Consider the following 22,334-nt stretch of genomic DNA (forward strand, 5'->3'; position numbering starts at 1 on the left):
GGGGACGCGGGCCCGCGCTGGTGGCACGGGGGGGCGGCGGCGCTAGCGGTGGCTGCTCCGCGTCCTGCCGCCCCGGGGAAGCGCTGCCTGCCGGCGGTCGAAGGCCAAGATGGATCCCAACAGGATCATCCAGGCGCTGAAGGGCACCATAGACCCCAAGCTGCGCGTCGCCGCTGAGAACGAGCTCAACCAGGTGAGGGGGGACCCGCGGGCGGCCCGCCCCACGCGCGGCACGGGGGCGTCCCTCCCCGCCGGCAGGGGCGGGGGGGGGGCGACCCCTACTCCGCGGCGGGACCGCCCGCCCTCAGCGCGGCCGCGGCTGGGGACGGGCGGGTCGCTGCCCTCGCTCGGCGGTGGCCGCGGTGCTGGGACCCCAGGGCGGGCGCTCCCGAGTGCGGCAGCCCGGAGCTCGGCGTGGCCGGGGCGCTGCCGCTCGGTGTTGGAAGGGATGACATTGATGTGGCCCTGCGCGGGTCGCGCCCTGGCGCTTACGGGGGACGGGCGGCAGTGACGCTCGGGGGGGCGTTCTGTCCCGTTAAGCAGCACGGCAAGGGAAAGTTGGAGGAAGGCGCATTGGGTTTCATGGACAGTATATGTTCTGGCATCCTAGAAATAGAATAAATCATAGAATTATAGAATATGCAGAGTTGAAAGGGACCCATCGGGATCATCGAGTCCAACTCCTGGCCCTGCCCAGCACCATTCCCAGAATCCCACCATGTGCCTGACAGTGTTGTCCAAACTCGAACTCTGTCAGGCTTAGTGCTGTGACCGCTTCCCTGGGGAGCCGGTTCCAGTGCCCAACCACTCTGGGAAAAACCTTTCCATAGAGTAGCGGCAGTATGCGCTGAATGAAACTGTGACCCCAACCTTTGAACGTTCGAGAAAAGAGAAAGTTCCCTCGCACAGCATTAATTGAGCTTTAATTGCTATGCTTTGATGGAATATTTGATCAATTATCTTCGAAGACTTGGGATTTTTTGGCTGTGTTTGTGTGTTAACAAAACAGTCAGTGAGAATTGGCTGTCAGGAATTATGCTATTCAGGATTGCTCCTCCAGCTTAGTTTTATATTTAGACAACTTAAAACTCCTTCTGAATTAGATATAGCTAATCCTTGCTTTAGCAGTTGGTAAATTCCTTTAGTGAATCAGTGGATTAAGTGCTGGACATTGAGAATGCTCTTGTGAATATTTAGATAAGGATGCAAGGCTTCTTTTCTCTTCTTGGCAGTTATTTTAAAAATCCATCAATATCTGTTTTTATGCCAACTCTTAAGGGCTGAGAAGGAAATGACAAATATTTGTCAGCAGCCTGTTGCACAGCAGTGAAACAACAATAAAAACCACTGCTACTTCAGTGTTCTGTTCAGAACAAAGAGGCAGGTTCTGGTTTCCTGCTCCTAATGCTGTCATCACCAGTAAGTACTGTGAAGCTCAGGAACAGTCTTGAAAGCATTTGAAGATTGAGAGCTGTAAAATGTTCTAAGTTTAAGTGATGGATAGTGTAATTCTCGTGGAAGACACAGGTTTTAGATTCAAGAGTGCAAGCAGGCTTATTGATGTTGAGATGCAGATTTTTCTTTTAAAATACTTGATGAATTTTCTTTTTTCTAACTATTGTGAAGAATGAATCCTGGAATTGAGACATACCTATTTTTGTGTAGGCTTCCTGTTACTAGGTGAAGCATGATGTATCTGACATAATGTGCTGATGCAGTGCTGGGTTTGACATGACTCTTTGGATGAGAGGAACAAAAGTGCTCCTGAGCAATGTTGCTTGACGTGGGACTTTGACATCTTGAAGCTTTTTAGTGCTTTTGAAGTAAGGCCTCAAAGCAACATGTCAGACTCCCCTGCTGTGTATCTGATGGCAGTGTTGACATGCCCCTGTGTTCCTGCAAGTGCTGGAATCCCGATGCTGTTCTAGCATTTACCATGTTCTAGCTAAGGGACCAATCCACCAACCAAACAGAAAACTCTCTGGCAATAATTACCTGAAGTGGTGATGGAGCCATTGGCCTCCAAGAGTCACCTTTATTCTGTGTGTCATAGTTACACAGATGCTTCTCTTGAGACAGGTTCAGGAGTGTTGAGGTAAAGCTTGGCCATGTTAGCTCATGTGCAGTGTATGTTGGCATTTGGCTTTGAATCCAGGTAGTGCTATGAGCTTCCCAGACACTGCAAATCCTGCTAGTGCATCAAGACAGTGCCTGGCCATAGGCATCTCACTGCTGTACCGGTACAGTCTTTTAGAACAATATCCTAATAGTCCTGGCTCCGTAGTTTGCTTACAGTGTAGCACACAGGTAATAGAGTTTACATGAATGAAAGCTTTTCTACCTGTAAGAAGACCCAGCATGTTTGAAAATTATTCTTTCTCCTCTGTATGTTCCTGCACCTGTGTAAAGATACACCCGAATCAATGAATTTGCTGTCTGCATTCAGAAATGGAATCAGGATTTTTTTTTTTTTTGTCCTTTTTATATCTATTAGAAGGCTGCTTGTGAATTTTCTTCCTCTTGCAGCTAGAAACAAGTGTTGGTTTTCAGACAAAATTAGTTTATGGTTCATTTATATCCATTTGTGCCAATCTTCTTAACTAGGACGGCTTTCTTGGTACCCTCTCTGACAGATTTCTTTTCAAAGGTACATCCCCTAGAGGCCTGTTTTTCTAGCCTCAGCAGGCTATGTTTCCTTTGCCATATCAAAAAACTGAATTTTTGAAATCTAGTAGTAGGAGCACAGCTCTTCTCTGCACTGGCTTCTCTTTGAAATAATCTTTCTTGTGAAATCTGGTCATTTGTGTCTGCAGTGTTCAGAAAGTCTTGTGCTCAATGCCGCTAATACCTCATTAAATACTAAATCTACAATTATCTTCTTTGTGTCCAACATATGCATGTTTCTTATCACTCAATATACCAAACCTGTTATTCTGTTGTTCCTCCCTCAGAAACCTCAAGTTTTTAGGAGAAATTCTGTCATCCTTGAGTATCTGACTGTGTACTTTGGCCTCTTACAGTGCTCCATTTTTGTTGGTGTAGTTCTGTAGATCATTCAGTTCTTAGGATTTTTCTGATCCTTCTCCTTGGTTGATGCAACTTCTGAATCATCAACAAACTTCACTTCTCTCTGTGATCTGAACACAGCTCTAAGTGTGGGATTTATTTGAATTCTGATTCTTGCTAAACTGGAGCAGTAATTTCTTGCCAGGTCAGTGTCTATGTCATATAATTGCTGCCATTTCCCTTTTAGCCTCTTGGGTTTCTAAGTGCACCTGTCTTTCCATCCCCCTCTATTTCTTTTGCCCACCTGCCCTGCCTTTTTTTACTTCAGCCCTGTAATTAACTGCACTTGATGATGATATTTATCACTCACACTGTACTTAGTAGAACAGTTAGTTATCATACCAAGAAATATAGTCATTTTCTGCATATCATTTGTCAATATCTGTTCTAGGCTATTACTCCTGTTACATCTGTCTCCTGGACTTCGAGGACTTTTGCTGGGTTCATTTATTTATTTATATTAGGGTTATATACTGCGTTCATGTGACAGTTCTTGGAGGGCTGTGAAAGATACTGTCTGATTACTGAACACACATTCTAATTCCAGTTCAGGTAGGATTTCCATACAGTTTTTATGCATTAATCTGCAGTGGCTCAACATGCTGTAACACATTCCTTTGGCCTGTAGCAAAGGAGAAAACAAGAACTCAATTGCAGAAATACAGTTGGGCTTTTTAAATATTGAGTAGGAGTTACATAATTTGGCTTTGACAGCAACTGAGTAGCAGCGCTGGAAGAAGTGTGAAAAGATTACCCAAAAGCAGAAGAGTCCAGAATAAAGTTTGGCTTCCTTCTATATCTTTCCATGTCTTTGCTGAGCTCACTGCCATCGTAGGCAGGGATCTTAAGGCCACTCTGAAAGTACCAGTGACCATCTCATGATTCCTAGAGGGAGAAATATGAGACCAATTTGATGAGGAAGTTGACTTGGATAATTAAAAGTTATGTGGAAAGTGAAGTTTCTTTAATACTCCATACAGGAAAGAAATTCAGGTGGGTTCTTACACAAGCTTATTTTCACTCTGTGTGGAACCATTGTGTTTTCGCCTCCCCACATAATACCTTGGTACATAGGGAAAGAAAAAAGTGTCTTTTCAAGTTCTGATTTGTTTTCACAACTTTCTGTGACTGACAGTGTGAAAAAAACAAGAGTTAGAATGCTATTAACAACTACAGAAATACTCATAAGTTTTCCGATGGAATTTCTAAGCATACATTTTCAGTACTCAGAAACAGAAAATAAGACTTGGTAAACCAGGTAGCTGAGCTTTTGAATCAGATATATCTAAGCCTTGAAATTATCTTACCTGAAAATTATCTTATTAATTGCTTGTGAATTCAAGATATAAATTCCTTTTGTGTGTTTTTGCAAAGATGCAGTGCCTTGTTTTTTCAGAGGTTTTTATGTGCCATAGTTGTATTCAGAGATATGAAAATGATGTTTACCACTGGTGGAGAAGGATCTTGGCTTACAGAACCTGAAGGAAGGCTTCCAGATTTCCCATATCCATTGTCCTAGAGCATTTTGATGTTTTGCAGGGGAAGAAGAACCTTTCAGTGTCATTCTGCACTTGAACACTGTGGTTGACTTCAGTATAGTGGGAAGGTTACTGGCTCTTGTGGTTCTGGGGCAGTTGTGGTCTTTGAATGTGACAGCAAGCAAGACACAAGAGTCATGCTTCATGAAATGAGTTTAGTAGTGTATGATGTGTGAGAACCTGGGAGCCAAATCTGAACATTAGATGTGAGAACTATTTGCTTCAGTAGGATCAATTTGGGGAGATTTTAATGTATTTTTTGCTACTTATCTCTTCTTGTATTCTAGCCCTTTGCAAGTGATGGTAACATTTGATGTTTTTCACTGGCCCCTCTGAGGCTCACCTGCATGTCATATGTTATGTATCTAATCAAATGGGAGGAGATAGGCAGAAAAATATGTGTTCTCTGACCTTTTGAGGCCTGGAGCTGTGATGGTGATGCGGGGAAGGATACATCAGGCCAAAGGCGAAGGAACAGTGCAAAAAGCTGTGCAGCTGCAATGCACAGATCCTGAGACAGTGGACACAGATGGAACAACATGCATGGGTCATATGCATCTTTTCTTCATTGCTGTAAATTTACTCAGTTATACCTTACTGATGCTGTATGCTTCTCCCAGTATAGCTGCTAGCCTTGCACACTGCTGTATCCCATCCTCTTAATCCCAACGATAATTAAGTGAGCTTCTCTTTTAACATAAATTCTGTGATCTGGGATTCATACAAGAAGAGCCTGTGTTTTACACAGCTTTAAAAGAATTGCTCTTTGTAAGTAATCAGTGAAAGTTTATTTTTCAAAAACTTTCACTTTCAAATTAAACATATGCCCCAATGGATCAGCACTTTCAGAAAGTTTTACCAGAACCCAGCTAAGTGGGTTCAAGGCAGTAACTTGGTAATTATTCACCAAGTGCACAAAGCACCGTGCTGTGTTGTGGGAGTTGTGCTGAAGGTCTCTTTCAGCCATCTGGTGCCTCCCTGCGGCTCCTGGGCACAGCTCTTCACAATCAGCAGATAGTTTTGTGTTCCTTCTGTGGCGCTGACAATATTCCTGCTCTCCTTTTGTCAAGGTGCAGCTGCAGTGATATAAAGAACTGTCTTGCTGAACTCATCCAGCTCCAAGGTTTCTTCCACGTCCATTTCCATGTCACAGCATACACCTGACAATTGCTCTGCTCCTGTGATGGGTTCAGCTTTGTTTGCTGATGTCCGGAGCGATGCAGGGAAGGGACACATCCCAAGATCACGATTAGCATGACAACTAAACAAACGAGAATGTGCTGGTATAGGAAAAATGTTGCTGCATGCAGCTTTTTAAAAAGTCCCTTGTTCCAAAAACTGCAAACAGCATGTAGTTTTACTGACCGGGGTTTGTTGCTGCACAAACGAGCAGGATGTAATTTGAGCTTCACAAATACAACAGAATGGTGTGTCTTGTTTCTAACGTGGGCTCGCAGTCTCTGTTGATCTCTACAGTCTTCTTGTTTCTGATAACGAGTAGTAAACAGAGCTATGTAAAAATGTAAATTACGTGCACGACAATAATAGGGAGCAGAAGGATTTAATGGGCCTGGCGATGTTTGTAGGGGCGGTGGTGTGTTGAAGTGTAAAGACACGCAGACAGCGCTGTGCTGGTGGGGATGGGCGCCCCTCGGGGACACTGTGCCTTCGTCTGTGTTACAGGGCTTTTGTCACTCTGGGTGCTTGCTGAGCATATCTGGCGCGGAGACAAACAACCATATTTGTGTAGGTCCTGGCAAAACTTCAGGGAGAGCAGTTGTACACCAGCACAAGTGGTACCCATAAAGCTTCCTGAAGGAGCAGTGATTTTAACGTAGATTCAGTGAAAACTGGACAGGGAATAATATTGTTAGCACTGTGTCCAGCCTAAACGTGGTACTGCGGGATTGCAGCAGGAAACCACCACCAACAAAACAACCCCCTAAAGTTGTGTTTTTAATTGGTTTGTTTATAGTAGTAACAGCTTTGTAGATTGGGTCTAAGAACATACAAGCACTGAACAAAAACAAGAATAAAAAGGACGATTAGAGTTCATGCATGGGTTTGATTTTCTGTGCTGCTGGGATTTCTCATGCTTTCCGTATCTCTGTGCAACTTGGGTGTTGGGTGCTGGTGGATGATCTGTACAACTGTGAACCCCGTCAGAACCCACCAATGTTGTCCAGTAGCGACTGAAGGGCAAGCTTTGTACTTCAGGATACTGGATTAAAATTGATCTTTGGAATCTAGTATGCTTCAACCAGTTCAGCATGTCTGTAGATAAATAGAGTTCCTGTGCTGGATGTTACAGTTTTTACTTTATTTGGAGCATTTCTTAGGGATAATTAAAGTTTATAGAGGAGGAAATTGCAGGAGAGTATGCTTTTGATTTGCCACTACTGCTTTTATCTCAGATCTCAGATTACTCTATAAACATCAAATGAGTCTCTGAGTTAGAATTACACTATCATTACAGTGAATAAAGTGAGGGCCAGAAAGTTAAGTCATTTGGTAAAATTATCAAATGATAGTGTAGCGATGCAGCTGGGACACGTAGACATCATGAAAGCAGTGTAATTTTACCTTGTTATGGATATGGTAGATCAAAGAACTGGGGACATGAAGGGCAGAAAGTATCTTTTATTTCACGCTTTGAATGAGGCAGAGTTTATGGGAGGATGTTCTATACCTGTGCTTAAAGCTCAGCTCAGGGAAAAACCACAGAACTGCCAGGCATAATCTAGTGGGAAGAAATACTATAAAAGGTGAAATACAGAAAGCTGCTGCCATCTAGCTCCAAGAAACCTCTCTCTTTGAACATAAAATGCATGGATCCAAGAGATGAAAGATCTGTCCCACCAGTACTGATCTGCCAAGGCTTAGTAGTAACTACACCACGCTGAGTCAGCGATTCCTCGCTGGAGGAGCCCTGGTGGATGGCAGCAGGATAATGCTATCAGATTGTCACATCTTTTAAATCTGGTGTACTTTGCTCTGAAGTTCACTGAGCATTGTTTTCTCTTTGAAATTCTTCAGCTGCATGGCTGATGTAGTGTTTGAAAAGTTCCCATGAAGGCTGTGGGCTTTGAAGTGTTATCTGCCTACACTTGATTTTGATTGAACATGTTTGTCCCACTGTTTGCCCAGTTTTTATCGAGATGCACTATACATCTAGTTTGCTAAAAGATAGTTGTATATGGCTAACGCAGATGCTGTTTACATTTGAAAACAATTCTAAATTAATTTTTTAAATTTCTTTGTTATTGCTGTTCTATGACAAACTATTTTGCAAATTAATGGCATGTACTGATGAAGCTTGTCAATATCCATTTGACTTATGGGGCTAAGTTGAATAAATCAAAGAGAGATATCTAGTGCTTTTCACTACGTATTCTTAGAATCATTTAAATATTCATTATCGCTAATCTCTAATTGAGAACCTTTTCATATTACTTATTCCACCCATATGCTGTGACATGCTTTGCTTTTACAAGTAATTATTTGGATTTTTGCAGATCTGGGTAAATACAAGTCCTGAAACCTTCCATATGTTATGAGGAGGATGCAAAAGCAGTGCAAAATCCTTAGTTTGTATTTCTCATTCAGCATTTGCTAATACAGTCTGCTTTAAACATAGTGACTCACTAACTGTGTTGTCTATGTATTTCAGTCCTATAAGATCATCAACTTTGCTCCAAGTCTCCTGCAAATCATAGTATCCGATCAAGTTGAATTTCCAGTGCGTCAAGCAGGTAAGATAAAATCACTTCCATTTTCTTTCAGTGAGTCTGTTGCTTGAACAGACTCTTGAACTGTTGCCATGTAAGTCAGTTCAGGTTTGTTCTGAAGGAAGAAATGAAAAGGATCTATCTTTGCTATTGCTTTCCTTCATGAGGGTCAGATAAAACCATGGGTATAGGATGGAGTCCTACTTTGGCTTTCCCTGTGTGTATAGTGATCCCTACCGGATTGCTGTGATACTGATATGAAAAAAAGCATGATTTTACTCAAAACTGAGAACCCTTAGGTATTATTTCTCCTCATGGTGAAGAAGAAATGATTCCAAGACAAGTGTGAATTTAAAAATAGAAAAAGGTATCACGTTTGAGTACATGTTTCTCTGTTTGAATTTGTTTTCCCTGGAAAACTGAAAATTTCTGAAAAATGGATATAACTCCTTAGTTCATGGATCAGGGGTAGCCACATACATTTAGTCAGTATCTTGGTGACTTATTTACGTAGATATAAAGGAAGGTCACATCGCTGATAAGTTGCACAGTTACAGTCTGAGCATGTCTGGAAGGATTGCTCAGCTCTGTGTGCGAGTTCAGGTGCAGCGGTGCAGATAACTTTAGGGTATGCATTTGTGGAGGATCAGATTCTAAATTCTGATAATCCATTTTAACTAGTCCTGTATAGTATTTTTGTCAGATACAGAGACTGTTCAGGTCTTTCAGTAAATTAATTAATACTGTTTCATTCACAGCTGTGTTTTTATCCTGTGGAACAGCATTTCCCATAGAAGCACTGTTGGGGTTTTTTTGTAGAGATCCCATTAATCCCCTGAGTGCTTTGGGGCGTGCTGACATATTCTGTTTGTCATGCTGGCCTTTATTTTTTCAAAGATAATCCAACTTTGAATGGTGTTGTTAGTCCATTCTGTAGAAAAGTTTGAGGCTTAATCTAAACTCCATAAGGTCATTTTTATAAATTAATCTCTCATTTCAGTATCATTCAGGGAAAAAACCAACTGTGTAGAATGTAATTTTTTTCTTTTTTTTTTTACAGAAAAGGGGTGTAAAATGGAAAATCACATTTAAGTCATATTTGCAAGCCAACAGATTTCCCTGGGAATTTTTTAAAAGCCAAGAATTTGTTTAACAACAAGATCTGTGGACAAAATACATTAAAGTCTTGGGCTGGTCTTTCAGGATGTGTTTCTTGTCTGACTAGTCTGGCATGTATAGACAAAGAGCTGTTTTTCCTTTTGCTCCTATAAAATATTTTACACACTACATGTTTTCATACTTTGCTATTTGTTATCACCAAAATATATCACCAAGGATATCTTATTTATACTTTAAAACCCTAGCTAGCAATCAACCAAAATAGTGTACAGGCATAAGAGTTTATTAAGAACATTCCTTTAATGCTTCATACCATATTTCCTATGTTTCCTGAAGAATGCCTTCAGGCATTTTAGTACTGATGCATAAATGCTTTATTTTCTGTTGAAGATTAACTTTATTTTTCTTGTTTTTTTCATGTGAAACAGAAGGGAACAATTCGAAGGGATTATGGGAAATCCTAATAGTGAAATAAAGCTTAAGGAATTCACAACAAACATTTCTGTCTGAATAGAAGGAAGGCCACGTGCCAGTTTCATACTGGGCATTTCCCCAAGCTGTGTGTCCCATCTGTGTGCGCAGTGATTTGTTTATATGAGCCTTCCAAAACTTCACTTACTGAGCTTGAGTTGTTGTTTTAGGGATGAGTGAAAACACAGATAAGTAGATTTTTGTTGGCTTGTTTAGAATGGTGGGATATTATGTTCATATGGAAGACTGCTGTAGTGAAGAATGTACCTGGATAGATACTGATGGAAATATTATCCTGTTCTGCTCTGATCAGGTGTTTGAGCCTGATCTTGTGTGAAATCATAGGAAAAATGTTTTTCTGACTCAGCTGTGCTCAGTGCCCATAATTGTTAAGAATTCAGGTGGTGGTTTTCAGTTTCCTTTTCAACTCTTTGTTCTACTTTTAGTTGTTCTACATTTTGAGCACTGGGCAATGTGTAGAATTAAGCTATTCTTTCCCCACTGTCTGTACTTAGCTGCCATTTACCTGAAGAACATGGTGACACAGTACTGGCCGGACCGTGAGCCACCTCCTGGAGAAGCAGTTTTTCCGTTTAATATTCATGAAAATGATCGTCAGCAGATTCGGGATAACATTGTAGAAGGAATAATTCGTTCTCCTGACTTAGTGAGGTACTTTACATTGCACAGAGATGTTTCTGTTGCTTAGGTGTTCAGACCTGCTGGTCTGGATGTTGTTGATATGAGAATCTCGATATTTTGGGAGATGAGACCAATACTTTTTTTGCAAAAGTAATAATAATGTGTTTACACTTATTCATATGTGATTGTTTTTCAGAAAAGTAGTAACCTGGCCACGAGCCCTGTGATGTGGTTTATCCTCTAAGGGTGTTGTCAAAGTGTCTTGTTAACACTTGCTGTAGTGACAGCCTGTCTGTTTGGCTGATTCAAGGCAGACAGTATATACAGGGCTGTCTGCAATATAGAATTAACCATTCAGGGAAATACTGTTCAAGATTCCTTTTTTCTAGTAGCCCTTTTCTTAATTATGTTATCAATTTTTATATGTAACCCCAGTATTTAACTATGTATTAAGGTTCTTGGTTTTAAGGTGTGAAAAGAATGAAGATTGCAGTTCTGCTTTTGCTGGAAGAATACTTAAGAATCACAGATTCTTAATACTACAGTCTGTGATTGTTCACCCCTTTAATTAAAATGAGGCTTATAGGATGGGAACTGATATTTTCTGCAGGCTTTGTTTTTCATTGCTTAGCAGAACCAGAAGTATTTCTCCACAGGTTCTAGTTCAGTGCTGCTCTGCTTTTTTAGTCACACCTCAGTTTAGTCAATCAACAGTTCTGCCTTGTCTCACAGTTGTGTGGCATCTAAAAGTGTGTGGCAGGAGAGAAACAGTTGTTCTTTAACTAATTGGCTCTGCCATATGCTTTGGAGGTTGAGAAAGTGCTGTTCTAGAAGATCCCAGGAAAATTTTAATTTCTTGAGGAATCTGTGGCTTGGATCATAACACAGGCCATTATTCTTTAATGAAAACATACAAATTTGTGGTTGCTTTCAGCTTGATAAGTAAGCATAAACATTCATTTTCAAAGCACAAAGCTAGCTGGTTTAATGAGCAATTAATTCTTTTAAAATACTGCTTTATACTTGTGAGGAGGGAGGGAGAAAAGTAGCTAAAATATTCTGAAATTAGTTTATTCTTTCCAGTTAAATCCTGTCAGATCTTTTTCTTGCTTTTCCCCTGCTACTTCCCAGAACTCTTCAATACTGTCAAAATATGTACGATACTTATGGCATAGTATAGATATTGTAGCCAATAAAGCAAGATTTGGGATTTATCCTTTAATTTAAATACTATGACACTACCTTATTCACTTACTTTTTTTCTCCCCACTGCATTAGAGCCCAGCTGACAATGTGCCTCCGTGCTATCATAAAACATGACTTCCCTGGCCATTGGACAGCTGTGGTAGACAAGATAGGATACTACCTGCAGTCTCCAAACAGTGGGAGCTGGCTTGGGAGCCTCCTGTGTCTCTATCAGCTGGTGAAGACTTATGAGTAAGTTGATGTCCATCAGTAGATGAGGAATAGGTATTTTCAATCAAAGCTGATTACTGAAAATGACATTATTAAGAAACTGGCAGTTCTGCAAGGGAATTCAGATAGAAAATGGGAATTAATGATTATCATATGCTTCCTTTTTTGCAAATAAATGAAAAATATTCATCATCTTTGTATCATTAGTGAATTGAAAGCAGAGTTGCCAGCAATAATGTGTATTAATTTACTGAGACTTTTTTCATGGGGCTTTTTATTTTTGAACTGGCTGTAAAAAAAAAGTCCTTAGGTTTATAACTTCTTTTGTTTGAAGATACCCAAAATTCTAGATGTATGAATGCAAATTATTTTCTGCTTTTATGTCATGAATACAGTGCTGTCATTGGCATATACTATTATTGCATATTGTTACTTGTAGCATCTTCCTGGTAGTCTAAATCCACAAAGCATAAATTAGGAGCAGTGTAATGGGGCTTATCACTCTATTTCTTTTTTTTTTTTTTAATTGCCTGTTGTTAGGAACGTAGACAAACCACACAAAAGGAATGTAAATGGAGAAAAAAGTATCTTTTCCAAAGCAAAGAATTGCCTTTCCCTTTCAATGGCTATTCACTCCCATTTGTTCAGCACCCAACTTGAGTTTGGCATTGGTATGAACAGCAGAGAAATTCAAGTCCCTTCTCCTGTGAGGTGACAGTTCAGTAGTAAAGAACAATACTTCTACCTCTCAGTAACTGTCTTTGTGTAAGGCAATGTTTGTTGTTTTCCATTTTTTTATTTATAGGTATTTTTAGTGAATTTGCACAGAGGTTCAGATGGGGATTAGAGGAGGGGAGAGTGATTGAGTGAGGCCTGGATATTCTTTCTTTTTTTTTTTTTAGGGCACTAATTTAGAATTTAATTTAATCTAATTTAATTTAGAAATTAAATTGTTGGTGGGGAATAGGCACTAAAATCTCCAGTGTGTAGATCCTGGACCAACATTTTTGTTTCTTTTGCAGGTACAAAAAGGCAGAGGAGCGAGATCCTCTCATAGCAGCCATGCAAATATTTCTGCCTCGAATTCAGCAGCAGATGATTCAGCTTCTGCCTGATAACTCCCATTACTCTGTACTGCTTCAGAAACAAATCTTAAAAATCTTCTATGCTCTTGTTCAGGTTGGCATCTGTGTAGAGGAAAACCAAACTTCTACTTTGCTGGGCACAATTACCCCTTTCAGTACATTCAGAGGTGTGATTGAATAAGAATACCCTTTAGGATGTGAAAAGTCACGTACAATAAGCAGTTGTTATAGAAATAGGATATTTATAGATTTTTCTACTTTGAAGCTGGTCACATGATCACCCAGATTAAATTTTTAATGAATGTAGGGTGCTTCTGCATATGGTATCTGTAAGCTCACTAGAGAAATGTTCCTATTTTTATAAAGTTGCACATAGCCTGATATGAACTGCATGGATACCTGGACTGTGTGGTTGGCTTCTGAAGGTGTCAGTAATGAATATTGTAGTGTAATTGTCAAATGCTGCACTAGGAGCAATCAAATACTTTGCTAGGAGGCATTCTCATTATCTGCTGAAAATCTGGCAGATACTATGTATTGAGGCACATGCATTTTAGAGAGATGAGTTTGGCTTTTACTGGGATGAGTTTGGTGAAGGAGTACTTACGGAGAACTAGAAACCAAACCAGATCCTTCTTAAACAACAGCCTGAAAATTTGTAAATTAACTTAAAATAGATAAAGTAACTAAAGTTACTTTAAAATAACGTAAAGTAACTTTAATTTTAAGTTAAAGTACAGTTTAGTTAACTAAACTTTAACTTAAGTTAAAGTTACTGTAAAGTTACTTTGTAACTTCAAGGTGCTTAAAGTAACTAGTTTGTTACTAAATGGATGGACAATTTAAAAAATACTAAAATCCTGTTTTTCTTTTCAGTAACTTGCCTGAATATCGTCTTTTCTTTGGATTTTCTAGAGAAGGGAGGTTTACTGGATAGTAGCTAGCTAGGTAGTAGTAGTGAATCACAGAATCACTAGGTTGGAAGAGACCTAAATCACTGAGTCCAACCTCAACTAAACCATGGTGCTGAGTACAACATCCAGTCTTTTTTTAAACACGTCCAGGGATGGTGGCTCCACCATCTACCTGGGCAGACAATTCCAGTACTTTATCACTCTTTCAGTAAAAAATTTTTTCCTATTATCCAACCTTTATTTCCCTTGGAGCAGCTTAAGACTGTGTCCTCTCATTCTGTCAGTGGTGAATACATTTTTTTTGCTAAAATGCTATTGGTGTGCCCAAACACTGTAATATGGATACTGCTGTGGTCCTAAAAGGTACCTGGGCTGTGAAGAAAATAAACAGAGTTGGTGAGTTCTTAGACTAAGGAACTTTCCTCAAATTATGTCTGCTCAGAAATTCCTCTTCAGGTTTTACCAAGAGAGATGCAATTAGAGTAGTGTTGATATGTAACTTAATTTGTTTTAATTTTACTTATAACCTCATCTTCCTTAGAATGTAACTACTGCAGAAATATATGCCTTTTACAGAGAAAAATAGTATTTCATACCTGTTTTTTTTCTCTTATTGCAGTATGCATTGCCCCTCCAGTTGGTGAATAACCAGACTATGACTCAGTGGATGGAGATCTTCCGGACCATCATTGATAGAAATGTACCACTGGTGAGTTTTAGCTTTGTAAAGACCTCTGATACTTGTGTGTTGGCGTTTGAGGAACAGTCAGCGTAAAGATGACTAAGTATTCTTAAGTTCTGTATTAATTAATAAATTTAATAATTAAGTTCTGTATTAATCTTATTATTAAGTTCTAAGTATTCTGACTAAGTTCTAAGTATTCTTATCCTTGGATTTTTGAGCCAGAGTGATGTAGTATTCAAGTGTATCTGAGAATTTGCATTTTTTAAATATGCATAATTTTGAAATTAAAGTACAGACATTGTGCAGGTATTGCACATACACATTATACTGGCTAATTAAGATAATTCCAAGTTCCTGAGTGTCATATAACTGTTAGCAGAATCAAAACTTTAGTCCATGCTGTGTGTTTACATTAGTTTACTCAGCAAGGAATGTTTAAAGCATAATTGCTCTCAAAAAATGACATAACTAATTTTAAATAAATGTTTGTAGGAGACTTTGCAAATTGATGAAGATGATAGACCGGAGCTGGTGTGGTGGAAGTGCAAGAAATGGGCATTGCATATTGTAGCTCGTCTCTTTGAACGGTAACAAACTGATTAAAACCTAAAACCTTGGGTTACAAGTCTGTACCATTACTTGACATGCAAGTAGACAGGACAGTTTGATCCATTGGACAGCTCGTGGTCACAGAAGAGATTTTCCTGCTGCTGTCCTCTGCCTTGCACTGGCACAGCCACTGGTCTCAGCTCTTAGTGAAATGATTTGACTCCCTTAAGACGGCAAGAAACTTGCCCCACAGGAAAAGTAAATCTAACTACTTATTTATTTTACTACACCCAGCTAGAAGTGTTTATATTCTCAAACACAAAAGCAGGGGAAGATTTGAAAAGAAATCCGTAAACATGGAGGTTACAGAGCTTGTGACAAAAAGTCAGCCATGTTTACTTGAGTATAGTATCTTACCTTAGGATAACTTAAGAAACAAAAAGGGAAGTGAAGTGTTATGTGGGAAAGGATGGCTTAGCAGGAACCTGTGGTAAAGTTTTCCTTTGCTGATGTAAGACTACTCAGGGTCCTTTATGGTTAAGAATGTACTGTATTTTCCTGACACCACAGATTTCTCACAATGTAAATATCTGTGTCCTTTTTCTTTTAAAGATATGGAAGTCCTGGAAATGTTACTAAAGAATACTTTGAATTCTCAGACTTCTTCTTAAAAACCTATGCTGTGGGCATACAACAGGTAAGCACAGTTCATTTTTTATGTATTGCATTATTTTGACTGGAGAAATGTATTTTGACTGGAGAAATGTATTTTTAACAGTGTGCTTGTATTGAGGTTAATTTATTAAACAAAAATGAAGAGAGTCTGGCAGGTTTTCCATGTAGTGATTTAGCAGTTCTTTAGAACTCAGTGCCATACAGCTGAGGTATAATAACACAAATTTTCAGCAGCTCAAAAAACCCTGCAGGAAAACTCTCAGAAAAGGTGAGTGCTGATAAAATGGTGTTATTGTCGTGTATAAGCACTCTAGATACAGCTGAGAGTAACACTTCTGATGCAGAGGCCTCATTTCATAGAAGGGTGTATTTTCAGGCCTGTCTTTCCCAAGTGCTTTTGCTGCAAAAAACTTAAACCCACTAATCCAATGATACTGTTTTATTTCAGGAAGTTACAAGCAGATTAGAAGATGTCTGGAGAACAGCAATGAACATTATTTTATACATGGAAAGCTTATTATGTGAAAATATAGCCTAAATTCACCATTTGCAAGGACATTTTTGTTAGGGAATGCTGATTATTTGTGTTTAACATGGTGTATGGAGACAGTTCAGTTCTGATAAAGTTGCTAAACAAAATTACTTTTCTTCATCCAATCTGAAAACAGAATAGTTTATCCATCAGGAAGAGCTAAGGAGGGGAATGATTGTGGTAAGCCTGTAACTTAAATGAAAAGGGAAATAGCCTTATTTCTATCTATTAATATATATTCTGAATTCCTTGTGATCTGTAACTTCTGAGTGGAAAAATAGTCTCCCATGGGCAGTTATAATTTGAAATACTTAAAGTTTGTCTGTTAAGGTGTTAAACTATGTTACAGAGGGGACAGTTTAGCTTTCAAGATAAATGTACTGGATGATGTGCACATTTCTTCAATTTCTGGCTCTTAAATAGTGATTTATCATGATTCCTTGCAGAGTTAGTAAGAATTCTGTTGTATTACATTACTAAGCCTTTGTTACATACTCATCAGTTGGTAAGTGCTGACATTGTGCTAGAGTCTGTATAAGATATAGACAATTCTCATCCTTGGAGCATTTCATATAAAAGTCTTAACATCAAACTTAGTATTTCTAATGAAGGAACTATATTCAAAATAAAATTTATTATAATCTGTTCTGAGGAATTACGAAGCAGAATTGTTCTGCTGAAAGCATATGACACAAAATTTTGTTGTGCGTTTTCCTTGATTTTTATTGTTATTCATGTGTATGCCACTTCTTTGCACTTAATAATAATTCCCCTGCCATTAGTTAAGATTAGTAGCTTTGTACGGTGTTTTTTTTTCTTAGTAGAGGAAACTTTTATACCAAGGAAGCTTTGTGTGATAAGAGTTTGTAATAGCATGCCAGATGATACTATCTGATGGCTACAATAGGTAATTGAAGTTAAAGGGTTTGCAGCTTTTCTGATTCAGAGGCTTAGGTGAACCGATTTTTCTTTTCTGGTTTAGTATTTCTATTCTCATCGCTGTTCTTCCAAAGTAATTCGTCTTCTTTAGGGACTTGTCATTAAATATGAATGCAGACACCACTTAACAGGTATAAAAACCACCAGCTTGAAAATCTCATGGTGCCTTTTCCTCTAACTATTTCAAATTTTGCAGAGGCCTCTGTAAACTGTGAGCCTCTCGCTATCGAGGTGTATCTTTGGTTTATAATCACAAGTGATCACATGGTAGGGCTAGTAGTAAAGGTGGACATCTGCATAAATGTTTGCAGGATTAGAACCTTGATATTTAGATTATTTGTGATTTTTGGATCAAAGGCATTATTATGATTTCTAATGCTAGAACATCTGCTGTAAAACTACTTCATCTGTTCATGTATATTCACTAAGGAAGTGCACTGCATGTTTATGCATGAGACAGAATTTTCAGTCTTCATTTAAAAATACCAATTTGTCATTTCTTTAGGTTCTCTTAAGAATCTTAGACCAGTACAGGCAAAAGGACTATGTTGCGCCACGTGTTCTTCAGCAAACTTTGAATTATTTGAACCAAGGGGTGATTCACTCTATAACATGGAAGCAAATGAAGCCACACATACAGGTCAGTGCTTAAAACCCAGTCATAAACAATGCATGTCATCAGAGGAATTGAAGAACACCCCCAGCACCCCAAGTTTTGTGTTTTTTGGGAAGGTTTCATGAATCATTCAGCAATTGATTGGGAAAATAAAATAGTGTTTCTACACAAATGTGTTTGAGTTTTGCAATATATGACTACCTTTTATTGCATATAATGTTAACTCAATCAAAGATTCTGTTCCATAAATTCTTTATTTTAATTTTTACAGTCTGCTAGAAAATCACAATGTTCTGGCTTTTATTAGTTACTGGTGTTCAGCATTGTCATAGATTTTTGATTGTAGTGCAAAGACAGTGCACAAAGAGAACATTAATCTAAGAGGAGCTAAACCCTCTTTTAAGGATATGTTTTGCAAGTGAACTAAAGAACAAATGAAAAGTGACTTTACTGCTCTTTAATTTTTTCATATCATAAGATCCCCTTTGTAGTTAATTAATTCCATGACTTTTAGGGCAAAGGACTCTGATATTCATTCTCATGTTAAATATTGCATTGGTGAGATCCTTCTGCAGAATGTAATATTCTGCTGTGTACAGACTATGCCTTGAAGTGTGTTTTGTGCATGGTAATGTAATATTATAAAGATAGATTGTATAATTACTGCTGCTGTCTGGGACTGTTTCAAAAGGAAAGTACCTATAATACTGTGAATTTGTTTCTGGCAGACAAAATAAAAGAGTGCTGCTTACAGGAATGTAACTCTCTAGAAGAATAAGTCTAATAAATTAGTGCATAGTGGAGGGCAACCATACTGGAATTTGATTCTATGTGTACTTACGTGTATTTGGGTTTTCTAAAATTAGACTATCACAGAAGAGGTGATATTCTCTCTAATGTGCTACAAAGATGAGGATGAGGAGCTCTGGCAAGAGGATCCATACGAATATATCCGCATGAAATTTGGTAATTTGGCTTTATTTTTTGCTTCCATCATAACTGTGCCCTGTAGTTCCAGTGATCAGCATGGCTGCTGTAATGTCTCTCTTCACCTGAACAATAATAAGAAGAAAACTTTTTTCTTAAATCTCACCAATCTGTAGTTAAAAGCAGGTGGCGGATCAAGTGAGTTTGGGTTGGTAGCTTTGAACTAAATGAGTTTTTTTCCTACTTCACACATGCTTAGAGCAGCCCAGACAGAGTGGCTTGCTCCCTTGTTAGTGCCTGTTTCAGAATCCTGATGTGCAGATGTGCCAGCTGCCTGTGGGTTCCTGCAGCTCCCACTTTGACCAGAAGAGGCCTGACTTTCTCTTTCCCTGTTGAAAATTGTCAATGCCTTCAGCGTTTTTCTGCCACTTATTACTACTCAATTGTAAAACAATTATATATATATATTATTTCAAAAGAGACTGTGCAAAATCTTGGGAATAACGCGTAGGGCCATATTATGAATAATTACATTTATTAAAAGAGTCATGTAATTGAAAAGGAATAGGGTACTTTAAAAGTACAGCAATTTTAGCTGGAAAACTCCTGTGAGCCAGGCACCACAGAGATATATATGCAGCATTTGGTTAATTTTAATTAGTTGAGTTGGGATTAGTGTATGTGAAAGCAGAATTTAAATATTCATAGAATAATTAAAAAGCTTGGAGAGTTGTTATGCAACAAATTAATTACCATATAGTGTTGATCACTAGGGTATAAATACATCCTTGATTTTTGGTGTGTGAATTCCGTTCTTTCTGTGTAGGTAGTGAATCTTATTTTTATGTGTAGCTGAGGCAGTTAAGTACAGATTCAGATTGTACCATGGAAGGTAAAAAAACACTCAAAGTACAGTACACTCAAGTGTCAAAGTATATTAAATGGAAGTTTAGTGAGGCACCTTTTCATTTGGAACAAGAATTCCAGTGGTCTGGTAGTATTTCCTAATGATGTGATGATGTTTTATCTTAAAGTTTTCAGGAAAAGTTGGTATGTAATTTGAATCACATTTTAAGATAGCGTTTTAAGATCTTTTACTTTAATTCAATTTGTGTGGAGATGTTTGGATTTGGAACATGTTTGCAGCACAGATTTTTTTTTCAAGATATAAATTATACTTTCAATATGAACAGAGGAGGTTTAGTTGCAATGAAAGAAACTAAAAAACTTGACCTTTCAGCAGATATGAAACTACTCCAGATCTAAGTAGATTTAATGTACAAAAAGTTTCCCATGAGGTTTTAATAAAATCAAGTCAAAAATGTGTACACATGGTATACAGACGGTACTGGAGTGTATTATTGTTTTTCCTGTGGGGGTTTTAATTAAAAAAGGAGACAGAATTTTTTTGTCCCTTGTATATGGTCTCAAAAGAGCTAATGAATGAATAGCATATTCTTGATTAAGGAAACGAAGAGTGGCAGTGTATTTAGAAGGCAAGAAGTAAGGTGTGTGACATAAGCTTGGGTTTGACTCTATAAGCACAAAGTGAAGACATTCATGTTAATAATTTTGAAGTTATATGATCATCCAGATTTTGTGATATCCCAAAATGAAGATGGTTTATAAGAAATATATTATTCAAAAAATATTTTTTTAAATGTTTTTTTCTCACCATTTTTTTTTAGATGTATTTGAGGACTATGCATCCACCACAACAGCAGCACAGAATCTCCTTTACACTGCTGCAAAGAAGAGGAAAGAGGTATGAAACCAGTGCCTTTTAATGATTTGAATTTTCTTAGTATTTTCTCCTTATATTTGAAAATGCTACAGGAAGCTAGTATTGAAAAATATACTTGCTGCTACATTGTCAAATGTTTCCTGGCTGAATGCTATCAATCTGGGGAGAGCTAAAATATTGTGTGTATAAATACTAAGTGAATTCTTCCTGCTGATTTAAAATGCATCTGCCAGGTACAAAATGGATTGGAATAGATACATTGGAATAGATTTTCCCAGGCTTACAAACAGCCTCTGTCACAGCTGTTCTCAGCATCACAAACTGTAGTAGGAGGGAAAGTACACCTGATCCTTAATTTTCACTGATGGTATTTAAAATAACAGCAATGAAATTAGCAAGGACAAAACCCATTTCATGCAGTTACTCTTTAAATGAGGATGTAACTTTTCTGTAGATCTTTCTGTATTTACAGTGACCTGTACAAAATAACCAGGCAAACCCTGGAAAGCACAGTTGGCTAAAATAGCAGATGTTTTTCAGCGTTCCATTTTAACATCTAGTAATCATGGAGCTCCATTTCCAGCTGGATTTTAAGAGGAGAACACAGTCTTTACATTAGGTGGAATAGATGGAATATGACCTTTCTACTTTTGTGTTGTCAAAACAGTTCTTGTGCACTGATCCTCCTTCTCATTTTTATAATTTGTATTTAGACCATCAAAGTGGCATTTTGGAAACGGACATAATGGGTGTGGAAATCACTTTCAGTCTTTGGTTTTGCCAAGAAACTTTTCTATGTCTAGTCAGCTTTAGAAACTACTGCCAAAATCAATAGAGCAAATTAAGTTTATGAGGTTTTAGACCAAGGTCTCCTTGAAAATATGTACACACACATATGTATTTATATTTATGTGTGAGACAAGCCAGAAAAGAACTTAAGGGGAAAAGTGGGCGAGGTGCTGTTTGAGCCTCTTGCCTTTTCATCACCATTTTTGTTTGCCTCAAGACAGTAACAAAAATATGTTATTTGCTATTAGTAATGTAAAATTTCAAGGAGATTAATCTAATTTTGACCAGTTTGGCTGAAAAGATGAAAATTCCAAAGTTTTACACTCTAACTATTTAAAGATGCTATATTTAGTACCTCACATGCTTTGGCCAAGACAAAATTTCTTCTTGAAAATGTCATATGAATTTTTTAAACAATGCTATTAAAATAACATGACTAAAGGGGATTGTGTGTTTTCTGTCCTGCATAGGTATTACCAAAAATGATGGCATATTGCTACCAGATTCTGACAGAGCCAAACATTGATCCAAGGAAAAAAGATGGAGCTTTGCATGTTATAGGATCCCTAGCAGATATTTTACTGAAGGTAAGTGGGTAAAAAAATGAAAAAAGTTTGCAATTCTTGCTATCAACAGTGATTTAAAATAAAATAGTCTTACTTTATTAAAGTATGGCTAGCCCTTAGCCATATTTATAAAGTCTGTGGAGAGGTTGCACTCTGATTGCAATCAGAATATGAGATTCTGTTTATTTGAAAATATTAACATTCTTTCCTGGTTTTTATATCACAATTTTATACACAGATTTTCCTTCTCACATTTTTCCAAAGCTCTGTTTGTTTGTTACACAACAGTCCCTTGGTCCCCTCCTGCTTTACTAGTAAAATGGAAGTGTTAAG

At 38.1% G+C, this 22,334-nt stretch overlaps 1 protein-coding gene across 3 annotated transcripts in view; it reads left to right on the forward strand.

Moving 5' to 3' along the window:
• The window catches only part of LOC131592887 (importin-8), a 45,816-nt gene continuing 23,482 nt past the window's right edge, over positions 1–22,334 (forward strand). For all 3 annotated transcript variants that reach the window (XM_058864763.1, XM_058864761.1, XM_058864764.1), the window contains exons 1-12: positions 1–193; positions 8,275–8,356; positions 10,438–10,594; positions 11,843–12,001; positions 13,003–13,159; positions 14,599–14,688; positions 15,157–15,251; positions 15,826–15,910; positions 17,865–17,999; positions 18,842–18,941; positions 20,591–20,667; positions 21,906–22,022. In XM_058864763.1, coding sequence (XP_058720746.1) covers positions 110–193; positions 8,275–8,356; positions 10,438–10,594; positions 11,843–12,001; positions 13,003–13,159; positions 14,599–14,688; positions 15,157–15,251; positions 15,826–15,910; positions 17,865–17,999; positions 18,842–18,941; positions 20,591–20,667; positions 21,906–22,022 — 1,338 coding nt within the window. In that variant the 5' untranslated portion in view covers positions 1–109. The remainder of the gene's footprint in view (positions 194–8,274; positions 8,357–10,437; positions 10,595–11,842; positions 12,002–13,002; positions 13,160–14,598; positions 14,689–15,156; positions 15,252–15,825; positions 15,911–17,864; positions 18,000–18,841; positions 18,942–20,590; positions 20,668–21,905; positions 22,023–22,334) is intronic.

Source organism: Poecile atricapillus, chromosome Z, assembly GCF_030490865.1.
Source record: "Poecile atricapillus isolate bPoeAtr1 chromosome Z, bPoeAtr1.hap1, whole genome shotgun sequence".
Classification (NCBI taxonomy): domain Eukaryota; kingdom Metazoa; phylum Chordata; class Aves; order Passeriformes; family Paridae; genus Poecile; species Poecile atricapillus.